Source organism: Podarcis pityusensis (assembly GCF_964106645.2).
Source record: "Podarcis pityusensis genome assembly, chromosome: 7".
Lineage (NCBI taxonomy): Eukaryota > Metazoa > Chordata > Lepidosauria > Squamata > Lacertidae > Podarcis > Podarcis pityusensis.
In genome coordinates this window covers 86,469,267-86,491,543 of record NC_138031.1, presented here as the reverse complement: position 1 = coordinate 86,491,543, position 22,277 = coordinate 86,469,267, and the positions used below count along the sequence as shown (strand labels likewise).

The following is a 22,277-nucleotide window of genomic DNA, read 5'->3' as shown; positions in this document are numbered from 1 at the left end:
TACAAACTTCCAGAGTCAAGGAATGCTGCAACATAGATTATGCAACTTTGCTTTTTTTCTAAAATAAATAAATAAAATGTTTAGGTGTACTCTCATTTTCCTACTCATATTGAAATACTGCCCCTCAATGAGGCCAAACTTAGATTCACAAAATTTTTAGGGGTTTGCGTACCCCTGCGTCCCCCCAGAAAAAAAGCACTGGCCTTATATCTCTCTCCATTTCTTTCTTAAAAGTTATCCTCGTTAACTTCGCGGTTTAAGGTAGGTACAGCAGTGTTTGTCTTTACATTTAAAAAGTGCAAAGTTTATTCATACTCATGATCTCTGGTGCACCTCCACTGAGAATATTGTGGAAATATGGGTGCAGGTTCTACTGTTCTTATTTGATAAAGGGGTGGTTGGATCCTGAAATAACACACTGTAGCTTGTCCTGTAAAGGAGGTCCTTTATAGGGTATTGTAAGGGAAAAGAAAAAAAGAAAAAAGGCACTCAGTCCTAATATCTGTGCAATGATGAGCTGAGGAACTCTCTTTTTGCGATTGGGGGTGGAGGGGGCAGGGAGTGTTGCATTCAATGTCCTTCTGCAAATGGGAAGGCTTCTGATTGGAGACCTCCCCAAATGGAATGGCAGAGGCAATTTTTGCCAATTCACTTTTTTTCCTACAGGAATTTGCACCACCTTCCACTCTGTTCTGGAGGGTCTTAGAATTCACAGGGACCTGTAGAGCAGAGGCCATATAAGTGAAAATGGCCTCCCTTTTTCCATTAGTACAGACCCACTAGGTCAATAACACTTCCACAAATGAAAGGACTCCTTTGTGGATGGACAATTATGTATGCAAACCTATAAACAGAACTTCAGTTACTCATGTCTGATGTATTTATTATAAATATCTATAAATATATATATTATGGGATGCCAGTTTATGCAAAGATTAGATGGCAATGCAACTAGCCTGAGATTAGCATTGATGAACAATTGCTGTAGTGTTTTGCATTATTTTATTCAACAGACATAGAAGAAATATTTCGTATTGTGTATGCTCTAAAGCAAATTTATATTGTGTTAAGTGAATTTAATGGTTTTTTTTTAAAAAAACCACACCCTTCTGCCTGCTTTGTGTTCTGTCACTTCTACTGCCAAAGATAATTGTTCGATACTTCACTTCCAAATTGTTGATATCAGTGTGCCTTCTTTCTGAGTAAATAAGTTTACAACTGAGATATCATAGATAGCTTTATGAAAATAAACATAGGGCTTCTTCTAGGCATCCATTTTAGCATGTTGCTGTTCAGAAACCAGTTGTCTATGTGGTGCTAGGAGAACCAGGCACTGAAGTCATAAGTTCAGCAGCCCCTTGTAAATGCTTCAGATCTGCAGATCATTGGATGTACTGATTCTGTAGCTTGGGAGCTTAACCATCAGCCAGCCTTGTAGTTCCTCTGACCCTTCCCTATGCAGAAAGAGCCTGGAACCAGGATATGTCATCAACTGCCAGAGCCTCAAAGATTATTCTAAAACACACCACAACATATCCTTAGAATAATAGTATGTTTGCGTATGTTTTAATTGGAAGCCACATTTGGAGCCAACATAGGCAGAAAAATTGAGTGAAAATGTAAAATAAGAATACTGTACATTTAGGATAGTACAGTATTTAACTAAATCATTCTCAAAATCAAAATCACAACTAACAAGATATTTCAATGGGTTTCTTCTGAGCAAGACTTAGTTGGATATCATTATTAATCTGTAAAGATAGGCAGTAAAAACAAAATATAGTGGGTGGAATTCAATGTTGCACTCTTCCAATCATTCTCACAAGCATTCCAGCTAACCAAATGAATCAATAGCCCTCTACTCCCACTGGCTTGCTGTTCTGGGGGTTCTCCTACCCCTCATAAGTGATTTTTTGGAGGGGGGGGGGAAGGAAGGGAAACCGTACAAGTGGAAAGCCTTGCACAGGGCTTCCACTGATGGGGCTGGTTAGGTGAATCCTTGGCAGTGTATCTCAGATAATGGAGCAAACAGCAATCCTTTAATAAATTGCCAGAAATATGGAAGTAGCAATGAAAAGATCAGCCTAATCATCCAAAAAGGGCTACTGTGATAGGAAGTTGCACACACTGTAAGCAGACTGACTTTCTTGCAGGCAAGCTAATCTCTACTGAACCAGTACTGAATGAAAAGGATTATAAAAAAGTAGCTATATGCTTGCAGATGTTGAAAAGGATTTTGAGTGAGTAGAGTGGATTAGTATCTCTCTCTACAGAACTTTTAATGAGGGACTCTGCTTTAGAATTATGTAGTAAGTTTTTTTTTATTTTATTGTATCTAAAAGAGCGTATAAGACTTATAAGTACAATTAAGTATATAACATAAACAATTACCACTAAATTATATAAAAATAAAGAAAGAAGAATATACACATGACATAAGTAATATACTACCATGATGCAAATAAATTATAAGGGTATATATTATCTTCATACTTATATTTCAAAATATAATAAAAATTGACATTGTTCTATAACTCTGTATATTTGCTCATTTCCCTCTCTCCTATAATACAGGTTTTTTTAAATAATGCAACAATGTTCCAAATTATTTCAGACTTGTCTAGAATTGGTAGTACTGTGTTCTTCTTCCAAACTTTAGCAATAACTAACCTTACAGCTATCAGTAATTTTATTATTGTTTCAGAATCTGCCTCTGGTACAATACCCTCCAAATAATTCAATAACTGTATTTAGAAATCATTTGGTAAGAAATATCCAGTTATTTCTGAGGCGAATTTTTGAATATCAGTAATAATTCTGAATTACTGAGCAAAATGTACGTAAACAGTCTGCAAGATGATTGCTACATCTCCAACATTCATCTTATGTGGTTGGGTATATCTTAGTGCAGAACTTTCCAAACTGTGTGTCACAACACGTTAGTGTGTTGGCTGCAGTGTGTAGGTGTGTCACGTGAACACTCCCTGCTTTCCTCCCGGGGCTGGAAAGGGGTTAGTTTAACTTCTGGTTTGCTAGTAAAACTGAATTACTGTGTCGTGAAATGATGCATGTCTAAAAAGTGTGTCACCAACCCGAAAAGTTTGGAAAGCTCTGTCTTAGAGAGTCTAAACTGAGTTAAATACCACTTAAATCCATAGATATAATCGAAAGGGAAATATCTACCCAAATCCAAGGTTACCTCTTTTAAGTCTCTGGCCCATTTCCTTATGAACGTTCCAGTTTTATTCTAAAGTTTCATAATTATGGAATGCATATTAGCAGTTCACAGTTTGATATTACAGTAGTTAGAATTTCAAATTCAGTTTCCTCCCTTGAGACACAATGTTTTCTTAGTAAACATAGAAATGCTTCTTTTATTAGAAAATGCTAATATAATTGTGACTGAAGACCACCCATAATTTTAATAACTTTTGTGTATCATTTAATTTCTTGCCTGGATATGTTGTTCTTAACACTATCCTCTTCTGTTTGATACCATAATGTCAAATCCCCTATCATCTTTTGTGTATGTGATAGAAATATGTTATGAAATAATGTGTGGGATGATAAGGCTGGGAAGATTTTCTTAATTAATTTATACCAACTTATTAGAGCACTGTGAACACATGGTACTTTACTAGCAAACTTTCCCAATTCTTCTGGAACCATAGCATTGTCTTTGATTGACTCTTTAAAATAGTTTTCTGGTAGTGTGATCAGATACCACTCCATGATAGATCTTAGCTTTGCAGCATAAGAAGTTTTGTATATTTGGAACTCCCATACTCCCCTGTTCAGTTTGTTTTACTGCAACAAGTGGATCCCCGCCATGCAACCCCAAATGGATTAATGCCATATTTGCAAAAATAAATAAATAAATAAATAAATAAATAAATAAATAAATAGAAAATAGATATTTTAGCAATTGCAATACGACCCATCCAGGAAACTGGATCCAAGATCTTAATGCTGATTCCATCTCCTGGTGCAATTTTTCATAATTGATTCTAATTAATTGTGACAAATTATGAAGAATCATTTAACAGGTTTAGATTACCAAGTTATATACACAGTTCCTGTTCATTCTTTTTTTCAACTCTTTATCTGAAGCTAGGCCTATCTATTCAGATTTTCTAGAGTTTATATATTGATATTTTACCCATATGTATCTCATATCTTTTAAAATGTCTATAAGAAGTATTAAGGATGCGCTAATGTTTAAAAGATGTCATCCATTATGAGCAAGATTTTTTTTGTATGAATTACCCCCTATCACATTTAATACATTTCAAATTCTTCTCTAATTGCTATAATTGCTCTAACTTAATAATTGATCAAATTTAATGTAATTGCTTTAATTGTTTGATAGCTAAAACAAAAAAATAGAGGTAAAAATGGGCATCCTTGCCTATTTATTCTGCACAGTGAAAAAAGATCTAAGAGATAGCCAGTCATCTGTACCTGTGCTGTTGGTGTCTGATATAAAAGTTGGATCTAGGACCTGAAATTTAAACCCAGTCTGAAATAGTTCATAACCTCTATCAGATATTTCCACTCCACTCTATCAAAAGCCTTTTTGGCATCAAAAATAACAGTACAGATGTTAGTTTTTCATCTTATTATCATATTAATAATGAAAAGGTTATTTTCATATTAGTTTATCATTTTCTGTCTCTCAAGAATCCAGTCAATATGTATGTACTTCACAATGATGGCTATTACTTTTTCTGCAATATTACAGAACTAGATTTTCACACCTTGGTTTAACAATGAAATAGATCTATAAGATTCCTGGTTTGCTAGGTATTCATTAGATTTAGATATCATGGTGATTCTTGCCATATCCCACGAGCAAATATTTGTCATTTAAATATTAATTATAATCAGTCTTACATATGATAAATAAAAGGGAGCCTCTAGTTTTCTCTGGATATCATTAGATATTTTTGATATATTTAAATTTCTTTAAAATCATTAATGCTTCACTAATTCAGGTTACCTGCCATAATTATGTATCCATTATAAAATCTATCTAATTGAATCTATTTTTTAAACTGAATATTCCTTGTGAGTTATGTGGACCATATATAAATACTAACATGTTCTTCCCCCATCATCTCTCAATATTTCTTGATTAACCCATTTTTAACTAATACCACTACTTCTGAAGCAGTGAAGACTTGCCCTAATCTAATTTCATTCAGATATTTTCCCTGCTTTTAACTGTATTTCTTGCAGAAATATAAAACCTGCATTTTCTGAACAAAATTTTATTGTAAATTTCCAACATTTCAAAGCAGAGTTCAGCACCTTTACAATCAATGAGAGAGTTCTTACTGAATTTGCTTTATGGTCATTTAACAATTAAAACAAAGCACTAACAAGGAGAAAAAAGTGAACCTTATTCTCACTAATTATTTTATCTTCTTCAGATTTATTAGAGTTTACTGATCTGAGATAGCTTGTTCCTTTGCTTCCTTCAGAGAATCTTGCCCAGCTCTTTCCCCAGTATTATTTATTTGTCTTCTCTGGTTTTCTTTATTCTTAAATTAATTTTTTATTCTGATTTTGTTGTATTCATTTCTGTGGCCATTATCTAACATTATCTGGCATGGAAATTTCCTCTATATATGCTTTCAGCTGTAAAGCTTCCTTCCCTGTCTTAATCTTAACCTCTTTTGAAAACAAACAAACAAAATAATTAACTTAAAAGGGGACAGAGCGAGCAAGCAAGAGAGCTGGCCATTGATGTACAGTGGTACCTCGGGTTAAGAACTTAATTTGTTCTGAAGGTCCGTTCTTAACCTGAAACCGTTCTTAACCTGAGGTACCACTTTAGCTAATGGGGCCTCCCGCTGCTGCTGCGCCACCGGAGCACGATTTCTGTTCTTATCCTGAAGCAAAGTTCTTAACCTGAGGTACTATTTCTGGGTTAGCGGAGTCTGCAACCAGAAGCATCCGAGGTATCACTGTAAGAAACTTAAATTCCTTTTCCTTCAAAGTAGCAGGATGAATAATTAAATTGACCAAGATGACTTTATCTTAAGTTGCTTTTCTTAAATTGCTGAGGCCAGTCTTGATTTTACTTTCTCCTCTGAAACAACTTCAGTACCAATTGTACATAATCTATCAAGCTGTATGTAATTTGATAGATGTTCTTCTAAAATGGTGACTATGTCCTCACTTTCTATGTATTCTGGGAGGCTTCTAAGTTTTTAATTCTTCTTGTGTTGTTCCTGGGTTGTCTCCTCAAATCATGTTTACTGACTGTGAGAGCTATATTTTCTGTCTTTTGCTTTCACTTCTCACAGTAGTTTAAATTCTGTCTTTGTTGTTTCCATTTTTTCTATTTTCATACTAATGGCTGCAATTCCCTTTTCCATATCAACCACAGCCTTTTCAGTATTGTTCACTTTCCCTACAACTAATTGTAGGGAATTCCTAATTGTTTTTGAGTACCGGTATATTGAATGTTTGAAAAGTAACTAATATGTAAAATAATATTTAAATACCTTCTAGTGTTATGAGTTCTTAATATTGTTTTGCATGTTTCCATATTTATAGTAATAATTTAAAATATTTTCATCTCCTGCTGAGTCAAATTCTGAGCCTTGCAATTTTACTGTTTACCTCTTTTATATTTAATCACAATTTACCTTTGGGTGGAAAGAAGATAAATTGAATTACCCAAAGCATAAGAAAGTGCAGAATGCTTTCACTTTGTCTCTCATCCGTTTCTCCTCTTTGTAATTCTTAAATTAAAATTGCAATACAAGAGAAATAGTGCTTCTGATCCTTTACAGAGGGTCTTTTAATTACTTTTTGATGACTGTAGCAGGTTTAACTTCTTGTGAGATAGGTCAGTCATCGAGACAAGTGAAGCAAGAACAACGTCCAGGAAGATGAAAATGCATCTTGGTTAAAAGTATCTTGGAGCACATTTGCCAGAGCAGTAAATGAAACCTGTTGGGTTTCATGACTAACTGTTCCCATTGATTTCAGTGCCACTTAGGTGTGTCTAAGGCTGCAGTCCTGTACCCATATACTTGCAGTAAGCCCCATTGAACTTGGTGGGTAGACCCTGACAGTGAAGGCAGAGGTGGGTTTGTCAACCCCGTGTTAGTATCATATAATGCAGTTCCACCATCAGAGTTCTAGTATTAGGGGAGCTATTATATGTGTGAAACTAACAAAAGCCCTAAATGACGGTTCTTAACTTTTTAAAAAACGGCAAATTATTTAGTTAGGACTTAGGTGGAAATTCTCAAATATGCCACCTGATCCTATGCATACTCACTCAGAAATGAGCCCAACTGTGCTAAATGGTGATTGATGCCAGGTAAGTCTTTATGGGTGCAATCTCAAGCCCTATGGACTCTTATGTATGCTTACGATTGCAATCTGCTGTTGATTTTAAAAGAACTTGCTAGAAGAAGAAGCACTATCCCACCTTTTTATTGGCTGAACTAGAATTTTTATGCAAACATGAGCAAATGTTGTGTAAAGATTAAGCAGCTGCTTCCCCTCCCATTTCTCTGCTCAAGATTCCAGCATCATCTGCAAGGCCCATCACATTGCTGTGTAATGTCTAGTGTGCATTGTTGTTTCCCTATATAACTCATTCAGTGTCTACTCCTCTCAACTCTTGAGAGTTACAGGCTATTAAGCATGGAGTTGCATGCCAGAGGTTGCTGGAAAATGTATGAAAAGAGAGGGCTACATGCTATTACATATAACAGGCACTTTGATCTTGAAAAATACATGACACTTTCCCCCAATAAACGTATAAGAGCATAATCAAGTGTCGTATCACTTCAATATCAATTGGTGAATGAGCCTTCATGGATCTAACACAACTGGCAGAACTTTCTTATCATTTGGTATCAGCACAAGTGCAACCCTTCTTGGAGGAGTCAGTCCACCCATTCAGATATAAGCTGTTATGATAACTGAGTGTGCAACAGTAATGTTGTAATGTGAACCACCACATTAGAAGTATGAATGGACTTTAATAACTTCAGTTGAAAGTAGAAGTGCATAAAATCTCTGAAGAACAGGCACTTATCACAAAATGTTTCATGGTTTAGTCACCTGCTTCTCTGCTTCTCCATTTCTACAATCATTCGCTAGAGGTCACTGTTGCCTAAGGAAATATTTAAGAAGAAAGAACATTTAGAGCTCCTCCCTCAGAGTGACTGAAAACCCTGCCTGTCAGATTCACAATGGGACTATCAAGCACAGAATGCAAGAGCACCGGCGTCTATTCAAATGACTTCACAAATACCAATTCAGATGGGCTCCTTGGACTCTGCTCTACACTACATTAAAGAAAAGGATTTATAAAAAGAAAGGAAGGAAGGAAAGAAGGAAGGAAGGAAGAAGACAACAATTTGTGGCTATGCTTGCAATGGTTGCCTGGCAGAATGATTCGGTGGCAAAGCAGCTCCTGCAGCTGCTTCTCCTCCACGCAGCCTGGATGGTGGGGAGCGGCCAGCTCCATTATTCTGTGCCGGAGGAATCCCAGCACGGCACCTTTGTGGGCCGCATTGCCCAGGATCTGGGGCTGGAGGTGGAGGAGCTGGTGCCTCGGATGTTCCGGATGATGTCCAAAGGACAGGAGGACTATTTTGAGGTAAATGTGCAGAATGGGATCTTGTTTGTGAATTCCCGGATAGACAGGGAGGAGCTGTGTGCTAAGAATCTTGAATGTGCCGTTCACCTGGAGGTGATTGTGGACAAACCTCTGAGGGTTTTCCATATAGAGGTGGAGATCAGGGACATAAATGACAATGCCCCCATTTTCTCTGCAAGTGAACAAATTCTGAGCATAGCAGAAATTATAACAGCACCTGGCAGCAGATTCCCTTTAGAGGGAGCTTCTGATGCAGATATTGGCACTAATGCTCTGCTAACCTACAAGCTCAGGCCCAATGACTATTTCATTGTAGAACAGAAAACAGGTGACCAGCACAATAAACCCTTAGCAATTGTTTTAAAGAAGCCATTGGACAGGGAAGAGGCTCCTGTGCACCGTCTTTCACTCACAGCCACTGATGGAGGCAAACCAGAGCTCACAGGCACAGTCCAGCTGGTGATTAATGTGCTAGATGCAAATGACAACCCTCCTGTATTTAACCAATCAGTTTACAAGGTAACATTATTGGAAAATGCAGCTACTGGAACATTGGTTATTAAGCTGAATGCCACTGATTTAGATGAAGGAATTAATAAGGAGATCTCCTATTCTTTTACTAACCATGTGCCACTAAATTTCCAAAAGATTTTTACCATAAATTCCAATACCGGGGAAATAATGGTAAATGGAAAAATTGATTTCGAAGACATTAGTGTATATGATCTTCAGATTGTGGCAGAAAATAAAGGTATCCTTCCTTTGTCTGGACATTGCCAAGTGATAATTGAGGTGCTGGATGTGAATGATAATGCCCCAGAGGTGTCAGTCTCATCCCTCTCTGTGCCAGTGCCAGAGGACTCCCCACTGGGGACAGTGGTAGCCTTAATCAGTGTCTCAGACAGGGACTCTGGGGCCAATGGCCAAGTAAGCTGCTCACTGTGGCCTCCTGGGCTTCCCTTCAAACTGGCGTCCACGTTCAAGAACTACTACTCATTAGTAGTGTCTGAACTCCTGGATCGGGAGCAGGTAGCTGAGTATAAGTTGATGGTGATGGCCCAGGACCAAGGTGTCCCACCACAGTCAGCTAGTGGTAGCTTATTAGTTCCAATTAGTGACATAAATGACAATGCACCCACTTTCGCACAACCCTCCTACACAGTCTTTGTGAAGGAGAACAACCCACCTGGTGCTCACATCTTCACAGTGTCTGCTTCAGACCCGGATGTGGCTGAGAACTCCTTGGTTAGCTACTGGATCGATGACAAGCTCTGGCCATTGACAAGCTACATCTCAGTGCACTCGGAGAGTGGGAAGGTCTATGCCTTGCAACCCTTGGACTATGAGGAGCTGAAGCTGCTGGAGTTCCAAGTGAGGGCCAAGGATGCTGGGCTGCCCTCCCTGTGTGGCAATGTGACTATTCAGGTTTTTGTGGTGGACGAGAATGACAACGCACCTGCAGTGTCAGGGACAACAGAAGAGAACCCCATTCTCCTAGTGCTTCCTATGGGGTCTGGGCACACAGTGGGCAAGATCCATGCTCTGGATGCTGACTCAGGATACAATGCATGGCTGCGATATGAACTGCATGAGGTGACAAGTGGACCATGGCGTGTGGGCCTGTATAGTGGAGAGATCAGTACCATACGTGCTGTAGATGAGGCAGAAGTCAGCAGAAGTCAGAGCCTGCTGGTTTTGGTGAAAGATCATGGGAAGCCTCAACTCTCAACCACAGCCACATTGAGTGTGTCACTGGTAACCAGTGCGCAGGCCATCAAAACGGATACCCGCCTTTCCAGGACAGGTGAAAGCCCAAAGTCTTTGGTGGACAATGTCAATGTCTACCTGATCATTGCCATCTGCTCAGTGTCCAGCTTGTTCCTCCTAGCAGTAATCTTTTACGTGGCCTTGCGATGCCGTTGCCAGGCCAAGGAGGCCATGGTGTATGGTCCTGGTACAGCCACGCTGGTATGTGCCAGTGAAGTGGGCAGCTGGTCCTATTCAAATCGCCACAGCCACATCCTGGCAGGTGTGAGCGGGGAGGCTGGAGCCAAGAGTGACCTTATGGTCTTCAGCCCCAACATTCCTTCTTCTGCTGATAATGGGAAGCAGCAGGACCTGCTCTGTGTAACGGTTAGTATCTGACTTGGTTTCTTCTATCTCTCAGCCATTGTTCAGACTCCATAACGTTGAATAAGAATATATCCTAGTTATTCAATATTGAATTTGAAATTTTCTTTGTTGAACTTAATTTTGTAAGCGTCCACATTGAATTGCAAATGGATAGTTTATGAGAAACACGTATTCCCCCCTCTTCAATTCAATTTTACTGGTGTTTTCTTCCTGAGAAATATTTTTATTTGTTTATTGAATAAGTATACACTTAAAATAATAAAAGTTACTAAATGACTAACATAAACTTAGTAAAAATGCTGTAGCATTCAATAAAATATTCCTAAAAGCTGGTTAAAAATGAAATAAAAACACAACACAACTGTATATGTCACATAAAACTGAGCAGTGTGCAAAATAACTTTTTTTAAAAATTGGGTCAGAGCCCAGGAAATATTGGACAAATTTAAAAGAAGGAATTTAAAAGTAATCACTTCCTCCACCTGAGAGATGCTGTTCAGAGGGTGGGTGCTATCACAGAGAGGGCCATTGTAGTGATCGCACAGCGTCCCCAGACATTTGACGGTCTATTGACCCTGTGCCACCACTGTGATTGCTTTCTTCACTGCCACCAACCCGTTTCTCACGGGTAATCACGGAGTCCGGACAGTTGTGAACACTAACAAATAATCAAGTTTATTTATAGGCATGAACAAGCTTATGGTTTCAGTTAATTTCCCTTGGCAGTTTCTTAATCTTAATTCCTTAACTGTCCTATGCGTTCCTAACAACTTCAAACTGATTATTCCAACTATCTATCTGACTCCACCTAACAATTCCTCTCCCTCCCTCACAACACAACTCCACCAACCCACAGACATATTCTCCCTCTTTCTTCTTCAACTCCCAACTCTCAACTGACTTTCACACAACACCCACTCTCACTCTAACTCCTCCTATCAGTTTCTCTCTGGCCAATCACATCACACTCATTTTAAACCTTTCCTTATGACCCACCTAGGAGGCAAATGCGACAGCCATCTTCTGCATTGTCACCAAGTGACTATTCACTGATCAGGAGATCTTAGATTGACTTGGGCTGTACTTGGGGAGGTGGCCTGAAAGGCGACTTTGTTCAAAGTTATTTAGAGCGGTAAATGTCAGCAGAAAAACCTTGAACTTGGCTCAGGAGTTAATAGGCAGCTAGCTGAGATATTTCAGCATTGGTGAAATATTTTTAAAGTTAGGTGTTCCACAAAGCACCCAAGAAGCTTCATTTTGAAATAGCTGTGCCTTCCAAATCAGGCACAAGAGTAGCTCCACGTGTAGTACAATACAGTTATCTAATAATGATATTAGATGTATGGGCCACTGTAGCAAAGCTATACCAGCTAAGTTGTTAATGGATGATCTGAGGCCAACTGGGCCTCCAGTTATAGTGGTGGATCTAGAACACCTCTAACTATGTACTTGCTGCCTTTAGGGGAGTGAAATCCCATACATAGGTGGTACACAACCCAATTCTCAGACCTGGAAACCACCAATCCATAGGATCTCCATCTTGTCAGGATTCAGTCACAGTTTATTAGTCTTCATTCAATCCGTAAGTGCATCCAGGGATCTGTTTAGGACACACACAACTTCCAACTTCAGCTGTCACAGAGTTGTGTCTCATCAGCATACTGGCTCCAAATCTCCTAATGACTATCCCCATTGGTTTCATATAGCTATTAAATAGCATTGGGGAAGAAATTGTGTCCTGTGGGATTCCACAGATCAACTGCCATGGGGCTGAGGCACAGTCACCCAATATGATTCTGGAACTGGCCCCACAAGTAGAAGTGGCATCACCATTAAACAGTGCATTCAGTCCTCAAAACATGGAGGTGGTCCAGGAGGACACTATGGTCCATGGTATCAAAAGCCATGGAGAGATCCAGGAGAATCCACAGAGTCCTATTTCTTTGTCCTTTTCCCAAAGGAGGTAATCTCTTAGGGCAACCATGACTGATTCTGTCCCCAAATCAAGCCTGAACCCAGACTGGAACGGGCCAAGATAGTTCCATCCAAGAGCACCAGAATTCTTAATATGATGCCTTATTTACAACATTTATTGCCAATGCATTAGTTCTAGAAATTAATAGTTTACTTCTAAGTAAGAATGCATAGGATTGTAGCAATGATCACAAAAGTGGAAATGCTTCACAGTAAACCACAAACCGAGTCAAAAGCAGTGCCTTGATTAATGGGAGGCTGGGGTTCAGTTATTTGTATCAGAATTGGATAAGGATCGCACCAAATTTCGAATGTTCTAGAGGACAACAAGCAGGAGTATGAAAAGTCTTGAAGGAAATCATATGTAAACGAGAAGGAAGAAACTGCTTATGGTTGTCATACGTGAAACAAAATTTAATCTTATTTTGTTAGATTGCCTGGACAGATTATGGAATCCATTTCAAATGAAGCTTTCAAGAAACATCCCTGCTTCTGGGCAGACAACTCGAGGCTATTAAGACATCCAACTATATATAGACAACTCACATAAAGGGAAGACCTTGTGCAAAGTATAGACATGCAGGCTTGTTTGCTCCCCGCCAAAAAAGTTGCTAGTTGCACACAGACACCATGTACAGTTTTGTACAGCATGTGCAGACATGACACAGAGGGCTTGGTGATCAGTGGTGTGGCTTGCCACAATGACACTACAATCCTGTTCTCTTCAATCCATATTCATCGTACACAGATTGAAATCTGCATAGCGCTTAGATCAAATTATCTTAGTTGTAGGAAGATTCTTTGCTTTTATTTCTTTATAGTGATTTCTTTCTAAGATTATTTATACCAACATTGTTTAAATGCCCGTGGAATGAATAGTTCAACAACAGTTTCAGTTTATTTGGTCTATAGACCAAAACACATCAGATACAGTCTATTGTATTTACCAAGGTTGCTAGGATAGACATAGCAGAGTGAAAAAAGGACAATATACTAGCAAGCAATTTGGAACAACACAAAGCACTTTGACTTGAAACTCGGGTTCCTTTTAATAATTGTGACCTGGTTTGATGGCTACAGCAAGGAACTTGGCTATACTTCCTGTGACCATAGGGTTGGAATCTGCCATTAAAACTGAAACATGGAATTCACCTGAGTTCCCCAAGTGTAGAGAAAGTACCTGAAGATAAACTGTGATATTTATTCTGTGAACTGCCCTGAGATCTTACGATGAAGGGTGGTATATAAAAACAAACAAACAAACAAACAAACAAACAAACAAACAAACAAACCCTATGAACATTATAATATAACAGAACATTGGCTACTATTTCATCTGAGCTGCTTTCACAAGGGCAAGATTGCCAAGGCAGCCTTGTGAATTCACCTTCCATAACTGCTGATGGCAAAGCATTGAACTAGCCACTCTTTAGTTAATGTTGCTATATGCCTAGCAGGCTGATAATCACCACTATGTTGTAGACCAAGGTACAGTGCAGTGGTGAGCCAACCCCATTTGGTAGAGTTGATAAACAAAGCCCTAGAAGTGGTACAGCCAGTTTTTTCTAACCCAAGTGGCAGAAGATGGTGTAGAAAATAGTGAGAGCTGTTAACTTAGTCGTTAACAAATTTCAGCCAAGAGCAAGCATAATCTTCAAGCAAAGCCAGAGACAGGTAGCCCACATCTGTTGAGGATAACTGCACATGAAGCCAGTAACCAATGGCAAGGGACAATGCTATTTTTCCCCTAAGTCTACTTACTCTTTTGGTATGGAGGCATTGTGGGCTGGTGATGTCTCATTTCACTGGGATCCGGATGTGAGGGCGATCTGGCTGCGACATCTGTCACCCCATTGATCACCAGGGTTGATTCGGTTGATCTGGCTGGCTAGGTGCGTTTCCCCTTCCTCCCTCACCACTCCATGTGTGTCCCTCCTGAAGCTGCACGCTCGGTGGAAGAGGATGACAATCCCAGATAGAAGGAGTGTACCATTTTTTGGTCAAGGGTATATGATAGCTACACTCCCCTGCTATAACCTCCAAACAAGCTCAAGGTCCATCTCACTGGGATCCAACAGGGCTCAGGCTGCTGGGGACTGCCCTGATGAGCGCCTAGGATTTCAGATCTAAGCTTGCCCTGCAAAATTGACCAATGGCAGGAAGACTTGGAGGCAAGGTCCCCCTTGGGGGTGGGCCTGATGGAGCACGTAGACTTCCCTCCGCTCTACTCCCAGGGTACTTAAGGAGGCCTGCCCCAGTCCCAGTACCTGGGTTTGAGTTAATAGGTATGCACAATATCTCCATTGTTCAACTGCCACTCTGAATGAATGCGGTCAAGAATTGGTTCTGTGAAGAAGTGATTATTACTTTTTTGAAAGACAACTTGGAAATTCCATTGAATGTGATTTCTAGACAATTGTATACAAATAATCTCTTATGTTTGCCTACTAAAGACAACCACATCTCCATGTGGTAAGGTTTTCTACTGCATATTTATTTTGTCACCTGTATTAAAAAAAGAGGGTAATAATTTCCCCCCCGGAGCAAATTCCAATGTGTGTTGGGAGCCTTATCACATCACCACAGTTTTTGATCTGTTTTAGTATTTGTGAAAGGTGACATGAAGTAAGAATACTTTCTCCCTAAACTATAGTGTCTCTTGACTAGAGTGGTCTCCCAAGGAACAGCTTCCCTTCCCTAATTTTTCCTCTATGACTTCTAAATCTGAAATTTAAGATTTTAAATCCAAATCTGAGAGGGTTTTCAGTTGGGGGAACTTTTATAAAATAACAAAACATGCATGGATAATCTAAATTAAGAGAAAGAGCTGGCTTCAAAGGCTTAATAGCACAGTATCACAGGACTCCAAAGGTTTAAAAGCAAGGCAAGCTTGTTTAAAAAACTTGAACTTGCTCCTGAAAATGAAAGTAACTCTACCATTGAGCTGAAGCACAATCTCTTTACTCTAGGTAGGAATGGAACCACTATAAAACAGTGCCTCCTATACCTAAGCTAGCAATGTCCATTACTTTAAATGGGTCTACTCTGAGTAGGGCCAGCACTGTAAAATAGAAACGGTACAAAGAGCTGTATGGTTAATAGTTACTCTTCTGAAGGAATAAGCCATTATATATTTTGAAATTCCCATACTTAGTGGAAGATCTTTCTGCTCTTATTTTAAGAAGCCTAGTTTACCTGGAGTTCCAAAATTACTATTTTTAAAAACATTTAACATTATGTAGCAGAAGAATACATTTATTCTACTAGTCAGAAGAAATACTGTGCAACCAAAAACATTTCAACACAAGGGGGAGCCATTGACTAACAAGACCATTTCTGAAAGGACACGCTCCTCCCTCTGACTAGATAAAAAATCTGCCTCTTCCTACATTGGAAAACCTTCGATCCTCAGTGTAAAAGGACCGGCATTGACTCCTTTCTATCCAGGTCAGTCAACATTTGCTCAGTTATAGCCAGGTAATTTATAACAGATCAGATCAGTACTTGCATTTGCTATGCCTTTTCTGCAAAGAGATTTCCAGGTGACAGTGAAGCTGCTGCAGCTGATTGTGTTCCACAAAGCCTGGTTGATGGGGAGCGGCCAGCTCCATTATTCTGTGCCAGAGGAATCCCAGCATGGCACCTTTGTGGGCCGCATCACTCAGGATCTGGGGCTGGAGGTGGGAGAGCTCATGCCTCGGATGTTCCGGATGGTTTCCAAAGACCACAAGGATTATTTAGAGGTAAATGTGCAAAATGGGATCTTGTTTGTTAGTTCCCGGATAGACAGGGAGGAGCTTTGCAGCAAGAATCCTGTGTGCACCATTCACTTGGAGGTGATCCTGGATAAGCCCCTGCGGGTTTTTCATGTGGAAGTGGAGATCAGGGATATAAATGACAATGCTCCTGTTTTCTCGGAGGGCGAGGAGATTTTGAGTGTCGCAGAGTCAACACTGCCAGGTGCTCATTTCCCTCTAGAGGGAGCCTCAGATGCAGATGTTGGTGCTAATGCTCAACTGAAGTACAAGCTCAACTCCACAGAATATTTTGTTGTTGAAGAGAAAATCAACGACAAGCACAGTAAATCATTAGTGCTTGTGTTAAAGAAACCTGTGGACAGAGAAAAAATCCCTGTGCATCGTTTAGTGCTAACAGCTACTGATGGGGGTCAACCAGAACTCACAAGCACAGTGCATCTTGAGATCACTGTGATTGATGCAAATGACAATGCACCTGTATTTAATCAATCTGTTTATAAGGTGAAACTGTTAGAAAATGTGGCAGATGGAACGTTGGTTATTCATCTCAATGCAACAGACTTAGATGAAGGAAGTAACAAGGAAATCACCTACTATTTCAGTAAGCATGTTTCTCCCAATGTAAAAAAGACATTCAGTATAGATTCAGTTACAGGTGAGATTAGGGTAAAAGGAAAAGTGGATTACGAAGATATCAATCTGTATGATATTGAAATTGAGGCGAAAGACAAAGGAACCCCTCCTCTCTCAGGGCACTGCAATGTCATCATAGAAATAATGGATGTAAATGACAACATCCCGGAAGTATCAGTGACATCGCTATCAGTACCTGTGTCAGAGGACTCCCCACTGGAGTCAGTGGTGGCCCTAATCAGTGCCTCAGACAAGGACGCTGGCACTAATGGACAAGTAAACTGCTCTCTGTGGCCTCCTGGGCTCCCCTTCAAGCTGGTATCCACTTTCAAGAATTACTACTCACTGGTGCTAAATGAACCTCTGGATCGAGAACAGGTTGCAGAATACAAACTAGTTGTAACAGCAAGAGATCAAGGGGATCCATCCCTGTCAGCCAGCAGCACCCTGGTTGTGCCCATTGGTGATGTGAACGACAATGCACCTGCTTTTACTCAGACTTCCTACACAGTTTTTGTGAAAGAGAACAACCCACCTGGTGCCCACATCTTTACGGTGTCTGCCTCAGATCCAGATATAGCTGAGAATGCTCTGGTCACCTACTGGATAGATGAGAACCTCTGGCCACTGTCAAGCTACATCTCGGTACACTCAGAAAGTGGGAATGTCTATGCTTTGCAGCCCTTGGATTATGAGGAACTGAAGCTGCTGGAGTTCAAAGTGAGTGCAAAGGACGCCGGATTGCCCTCCTTGCACAGCAATGTGATGGTGCAGGTCTTTGTGGTGGATGAAAATGATAACGCCCCAACAGTATCTGGGCCAGAGAACACTCCCATCTTGCTGGTGATCCCTTTGGTTGCTGGACAGATGGTAGGCAAGATCCGTGCCCTGGATGCTGACTCAGGCTACAATGCATGGCTTCACTATGAGCTGCATGAGTCAACGAGCGGTCCTTGGCGGGTGGGCCTATATAGTGGGGAGATCAGCACCACCCGTGTTTTGAATGAGATGGAGGGTGATGCTGGGAGCCAGAATCTGCTGGTACTGGTGAAGGATCATGGCAAGCCAATGCTGTCAACCACAGCCACCCTGAGTGTGTCACTGGTGGTCAGTGCTCAGGCCATCCACACAGATGGCTACCATTCTAGAGCAGGAGGGAGCTCAAAGCCGCTTGAAGAGAACAAAAATGTCTACCTGATCATTGCTATCTGCTCAGTTTCCACATTGTTTCTGCTGGCAATCATTGTGTATATGGCTCTGCGATGCCAGTGTCAACCCAAGGAGCCCGTGATGTATGGCCCTGGCACAGCCACACTGGTTTGTGCCAGTGAAGTGGGCAGCTGGTCCTATTCAAATCGCCACAGCCATATCCTGGCAGCTGCAACTGGGGAGCCTGGTGCCAAGAATGACCTCATGGTTTTTACACCCAATATCCCTGCCTTTATGGAGAATGGAGAGCTTGGGACTGGGAAGGAAATGACTCCAACCTCATCTGGACAGGTAAGTCTCAGGAGATGGCTTTCCTTCTTTAATTTTTCTATATTGTTTTACTAAGTCAGCATCTACATACAAAAGAAATATCCAGCTGGAGACTTACTGTAGAGAATGAGTTCACACATAATTAAAAGTATCAGTGTGTTTTCTGGTCTCCCATTCTCATCCAGGAGAGGTATTCCAGAAGGATAACATGGCCAGTTGTTTAAAAATTTCTGAAGGTTCAGGAGAATCATGAGTTGCACTTCTATTGTCCCTCTGCTGGAAAAGGTGGTCCACCAGAATGACCAAGACAGTTTAATTGAAATTGCCTGCTTGCATCAGACCTTAGGTTCATATAGGTCAATATTATGTTTCTAGAAGCAGCTAAGCAACTAAATCTGGGAAGCTTATAGGCAGGGCACAAAGGAGACCTACTGACTTATTATTTGTCCCTATCACAGAGATATACTGCTTTTTAACATAGAGTCTTCATTTAGATATCAAGCTTAATAGTTTTGATAGATCTATCTCTTTTGAACTTGTCTAATCCTTTTTCTAAAAGCTACCTAAGTGAATGCCATATTTAAATATTTGCTTTGTTGCAAAAAAAGTGTTCCTGCCAATTGATTTTACTGCCTAATGGGAGAATGGGGGGAAGGGGAACCTCTCAACTTTCTTTATAGCATAATAAATTATGCCAGCACTTAATTATCCTTTTTAATCAACTAAAAATCCTCAAATATGTAGCCTGGCTTGGGGTGTGGGGAGAAGATTCTTAAGAGTGCAATTCTAATCCTCAATCCATGCCACTGGAGCAGTTAGGATGAGGTGCTGCATCCAAGAGAGCAGGAAGTTGTTGGCCGATTAAACCCTGAAGCAGGGTATTTCAAGGTTGAGATAAGGTATCTGAAGCTTCAGATCTGATGGATCAAAAGCCTTGCAGAGCCCTTGAGGGGCCCAGTCTTCAGGCCCTCCAGCAGCACCAGCCTGGATTTTGTGCAGCAGAAACTGAAAAGACCATCCCCTACCTTCTCTCCTGGCCATTGCCAGCTGGCAGGACTTCAGGTGTGGCAGTGGGTCTTCAGTTGCACTGCTCCCAGGTATGGTTTCAATTGCTCTGTAAGGCAAGGGATCCAATGTTGAGTGCAATGGGCGGGCTGGTTCATGTGACATGGGATGGTCCCTCTAATATTCTGGTACCAAACTATCTAGGGCTTCAAAGAAAATAAGTAACACTTCTAATGGTGCCCAGAAACTAGCTGGGAACCAATACAGATAGTATAAAACTGGAGAAATGTGCTCTGAGAAGGAAATTTCAAATAGGGCTCTGGCTGCTGTGTTTTGCCTTGTACACATACACACACTTTGGTAGAAATATGGTGTGAATCTAATATTTTTTTCAGAATTTTAATATTTGCCTTTTTGGTGAAATAATAGTTACGCTGCATAAACAATTATCTGTGCAGCACAATCCATGATGAGATCTGAATTATATTTCTCAGAAAAGAAGTGAATTGCCTGTGTGATTGTGAAATGCACCATGAATTCATGTTGTTTTTCATTTACTTTGTGAGTGCTTGGTAGTTTGAGGGTTTGGGGAAGCCAGGATGCAACTGTTCTTAAGCAGCCTTTAGAGAGCTAATGAGAAGGCCTGGAACGGTGCTACAATTGGACTGGCATTTTTGGTGGTGATGGTTAGCTGTTAGCTGTTCTTGGTTCACCTGCCTTTAGGAAGGTAAGCTCATAGTTTAAGAATTACACACTTTTTAAAAAAAATTATCAGAATAAAAGAGGGTGAATCTTTCAGCTCTGAGATGGCGATGGAAACTGGATGCAGGGAAGGTTGTTGAATGAAATTCTGTGGAGTCTTGTCGTTCTGAAGTCTCTCAGTTTGTAAATATTGATATTCCACTTTCAGGAAAAGGGCATATCATAAGATTTCCGGCACTGGGAAAGCCCATTTCAGAAGGAGATAAATATAAATAACTACAGCACAAGACAGCTGGAGATGTACCTTAGCAGAGAGTATTTTATCTGTGTGGTGTCTTTTCAACCATTGTTCCTTGATAATTGCGTTGTTGAAAGTCTGCTTATTTTAAATTAACACAAGTAGTTCACAAAATGGAAAAGTTTTATGTCAGCATTCTAATAATGATTAATTATATAGGCAATTAAAAATAATAAGTGGGTAATGTTCTGTGTGGTACAATTAAAGGTGGATGCTGGGTCTCAAATGGTTGATGATGATTGGTTTAAGCAAATTGTCTGTAGCTGGTAAATGGTTCAATTCTGCATTGTTATTGTCTGAAATTAAGAATCAAATTTTCTGCCAGGCCATGTTTGTCATGCCTCCAGTGCAACATAGATTTTCTCTCTCTCTCTGTCTCTCTCTTCGTAAATATCATTGAAATAATCATGGCAGGTGTTCTCTTAAGTCAGCCATAAAGCATTATTTATTACATCAAAGGAAAATGGATAAAAATCCTGCCATTAATAAAATATTGTTTATCAATATATTTGATAACAAAGCAGGCTTTTTTCCTAATTAAAAAAGCTTTCAGAGAAAATGAAAGCCATGGGTTGCATCTAATGCTCCACACACATAGTTCTGTTGGTGGAACAAGACCTACATTTCCTCTCCTCCCTCCTATGAACCCTTGAAATCTGGAGGGTCCTCCAACTCTCCAGAGCTGATTTTGAGGGTGTGTGGTGGTGGGGAGCTGGAGGGTACAGGAGTGAAAGAGAAGCTCTGTTCACCCAGAAGTCTGTTCCACCCCTGCATTGAATACAATCATATGCAATTGGATTATATTACCAAACAATTTTATAGCGAGAGCTTGGATATTTCTAGATACGAAAAGGCTTTTGACTGATTTGGATGTGATATTTAAAAGATTGCATTGGAGAGCATCTGTAGCAATGAATATCTTTGTAAATATGAGTGGTGTTTTGGAGCTCTGTTGATAGGCCAAGGGATACAGATTATTTTTTAAACACCACTACCTTCTCCATTCACCTGAATTTACACCCTCACTGTGTTTCCAAATGCAGCTACCAACTCTGAATATTTGCATTTCAATTTCTTTTTTTAAGTGTACCAGAAATATATTATCCACCTAAAGTGCAATTTGAAACATATACTCTAATAATCCAATCAATCCCATGGCTAACTTTAAGCTGTACCAGTGATCGGGAAGAGCTCTATACAAAAATTAAATAGGAAAGATGAAAGAAAACAATCTTGTCTTATTCCTCATTCAGGAAATACAGTTTTCATTGCTGTGTGTCAACAAATATTTTTTCACTGCATAGTGAATCAACTCAATCGATGTTCACACAGTGAGGCAAAAGCCTAATGTTTTTATTACTTTGTACATTACAACATTTTCCACACTGTCAAATGCTATTTCAGCACTGAGAAAATTCAATAAAACAGATGTTTTGGATATTTGTGATAAATGAATTATATTAACCATAGCTGGGCTATAGACAGCAGTTTCAGGACAGCCAGGAACTAGGACCAAAGAGCATTCAGGATTTGCGAGTAATCAGGAAGCAGGGTCAGAAAACAAACCAAGAGCCAAGACTAATTCAGGATTAGAAGCCAAGACTGAAGAACAAATTGGAAGGCATGATCATACAGCGATCAGAATCAGAAGGCAAACCAGACT

At 40.0% G+C, this 22,277-nt stretch overlaps 1 protein-coding gene and 1 pseudogene across 4 annotated transcripts in view; both read left to right on the top strand.

Moving 5' to 3' along the window:
- LOC308481889 (protocadherin alpha-C2-like) overlaps positions 1-22,277 on the top strand; it is a 171,739-nt gene that overhangs the window by 30,885 nt on the left and 118,577 nt on the right. Inside the window, exon 1 of one of the 3 annotated variants that reach the window (XM_081014689.1) lies at positions 16,196-18,630. The exons of the other annotated variants lie outside the window; for them this stretch is intronic. Within the exon in view, the coding sequence (XP_080870815.1) occupies positions 16,255-18,630 (2,376 nt within the window). The 5' untranslated portion in view covers positions 16,196-16,254. Of the gene's footprint in view, positions 1-16,195; positions 18,631-22,277 lie in introns of those variants that run through there. 3 annotated transcript variants of the gene reach the window in all.
- Positions 8,204-10,777, top strand: LOC308481929 (protocadherin alpha-5 pseudogene; annotated as a pseudogene). Its single transcript has one exon. The product of its transcript is annotated as a protocadherin alpha-5 pseudogene (transcript).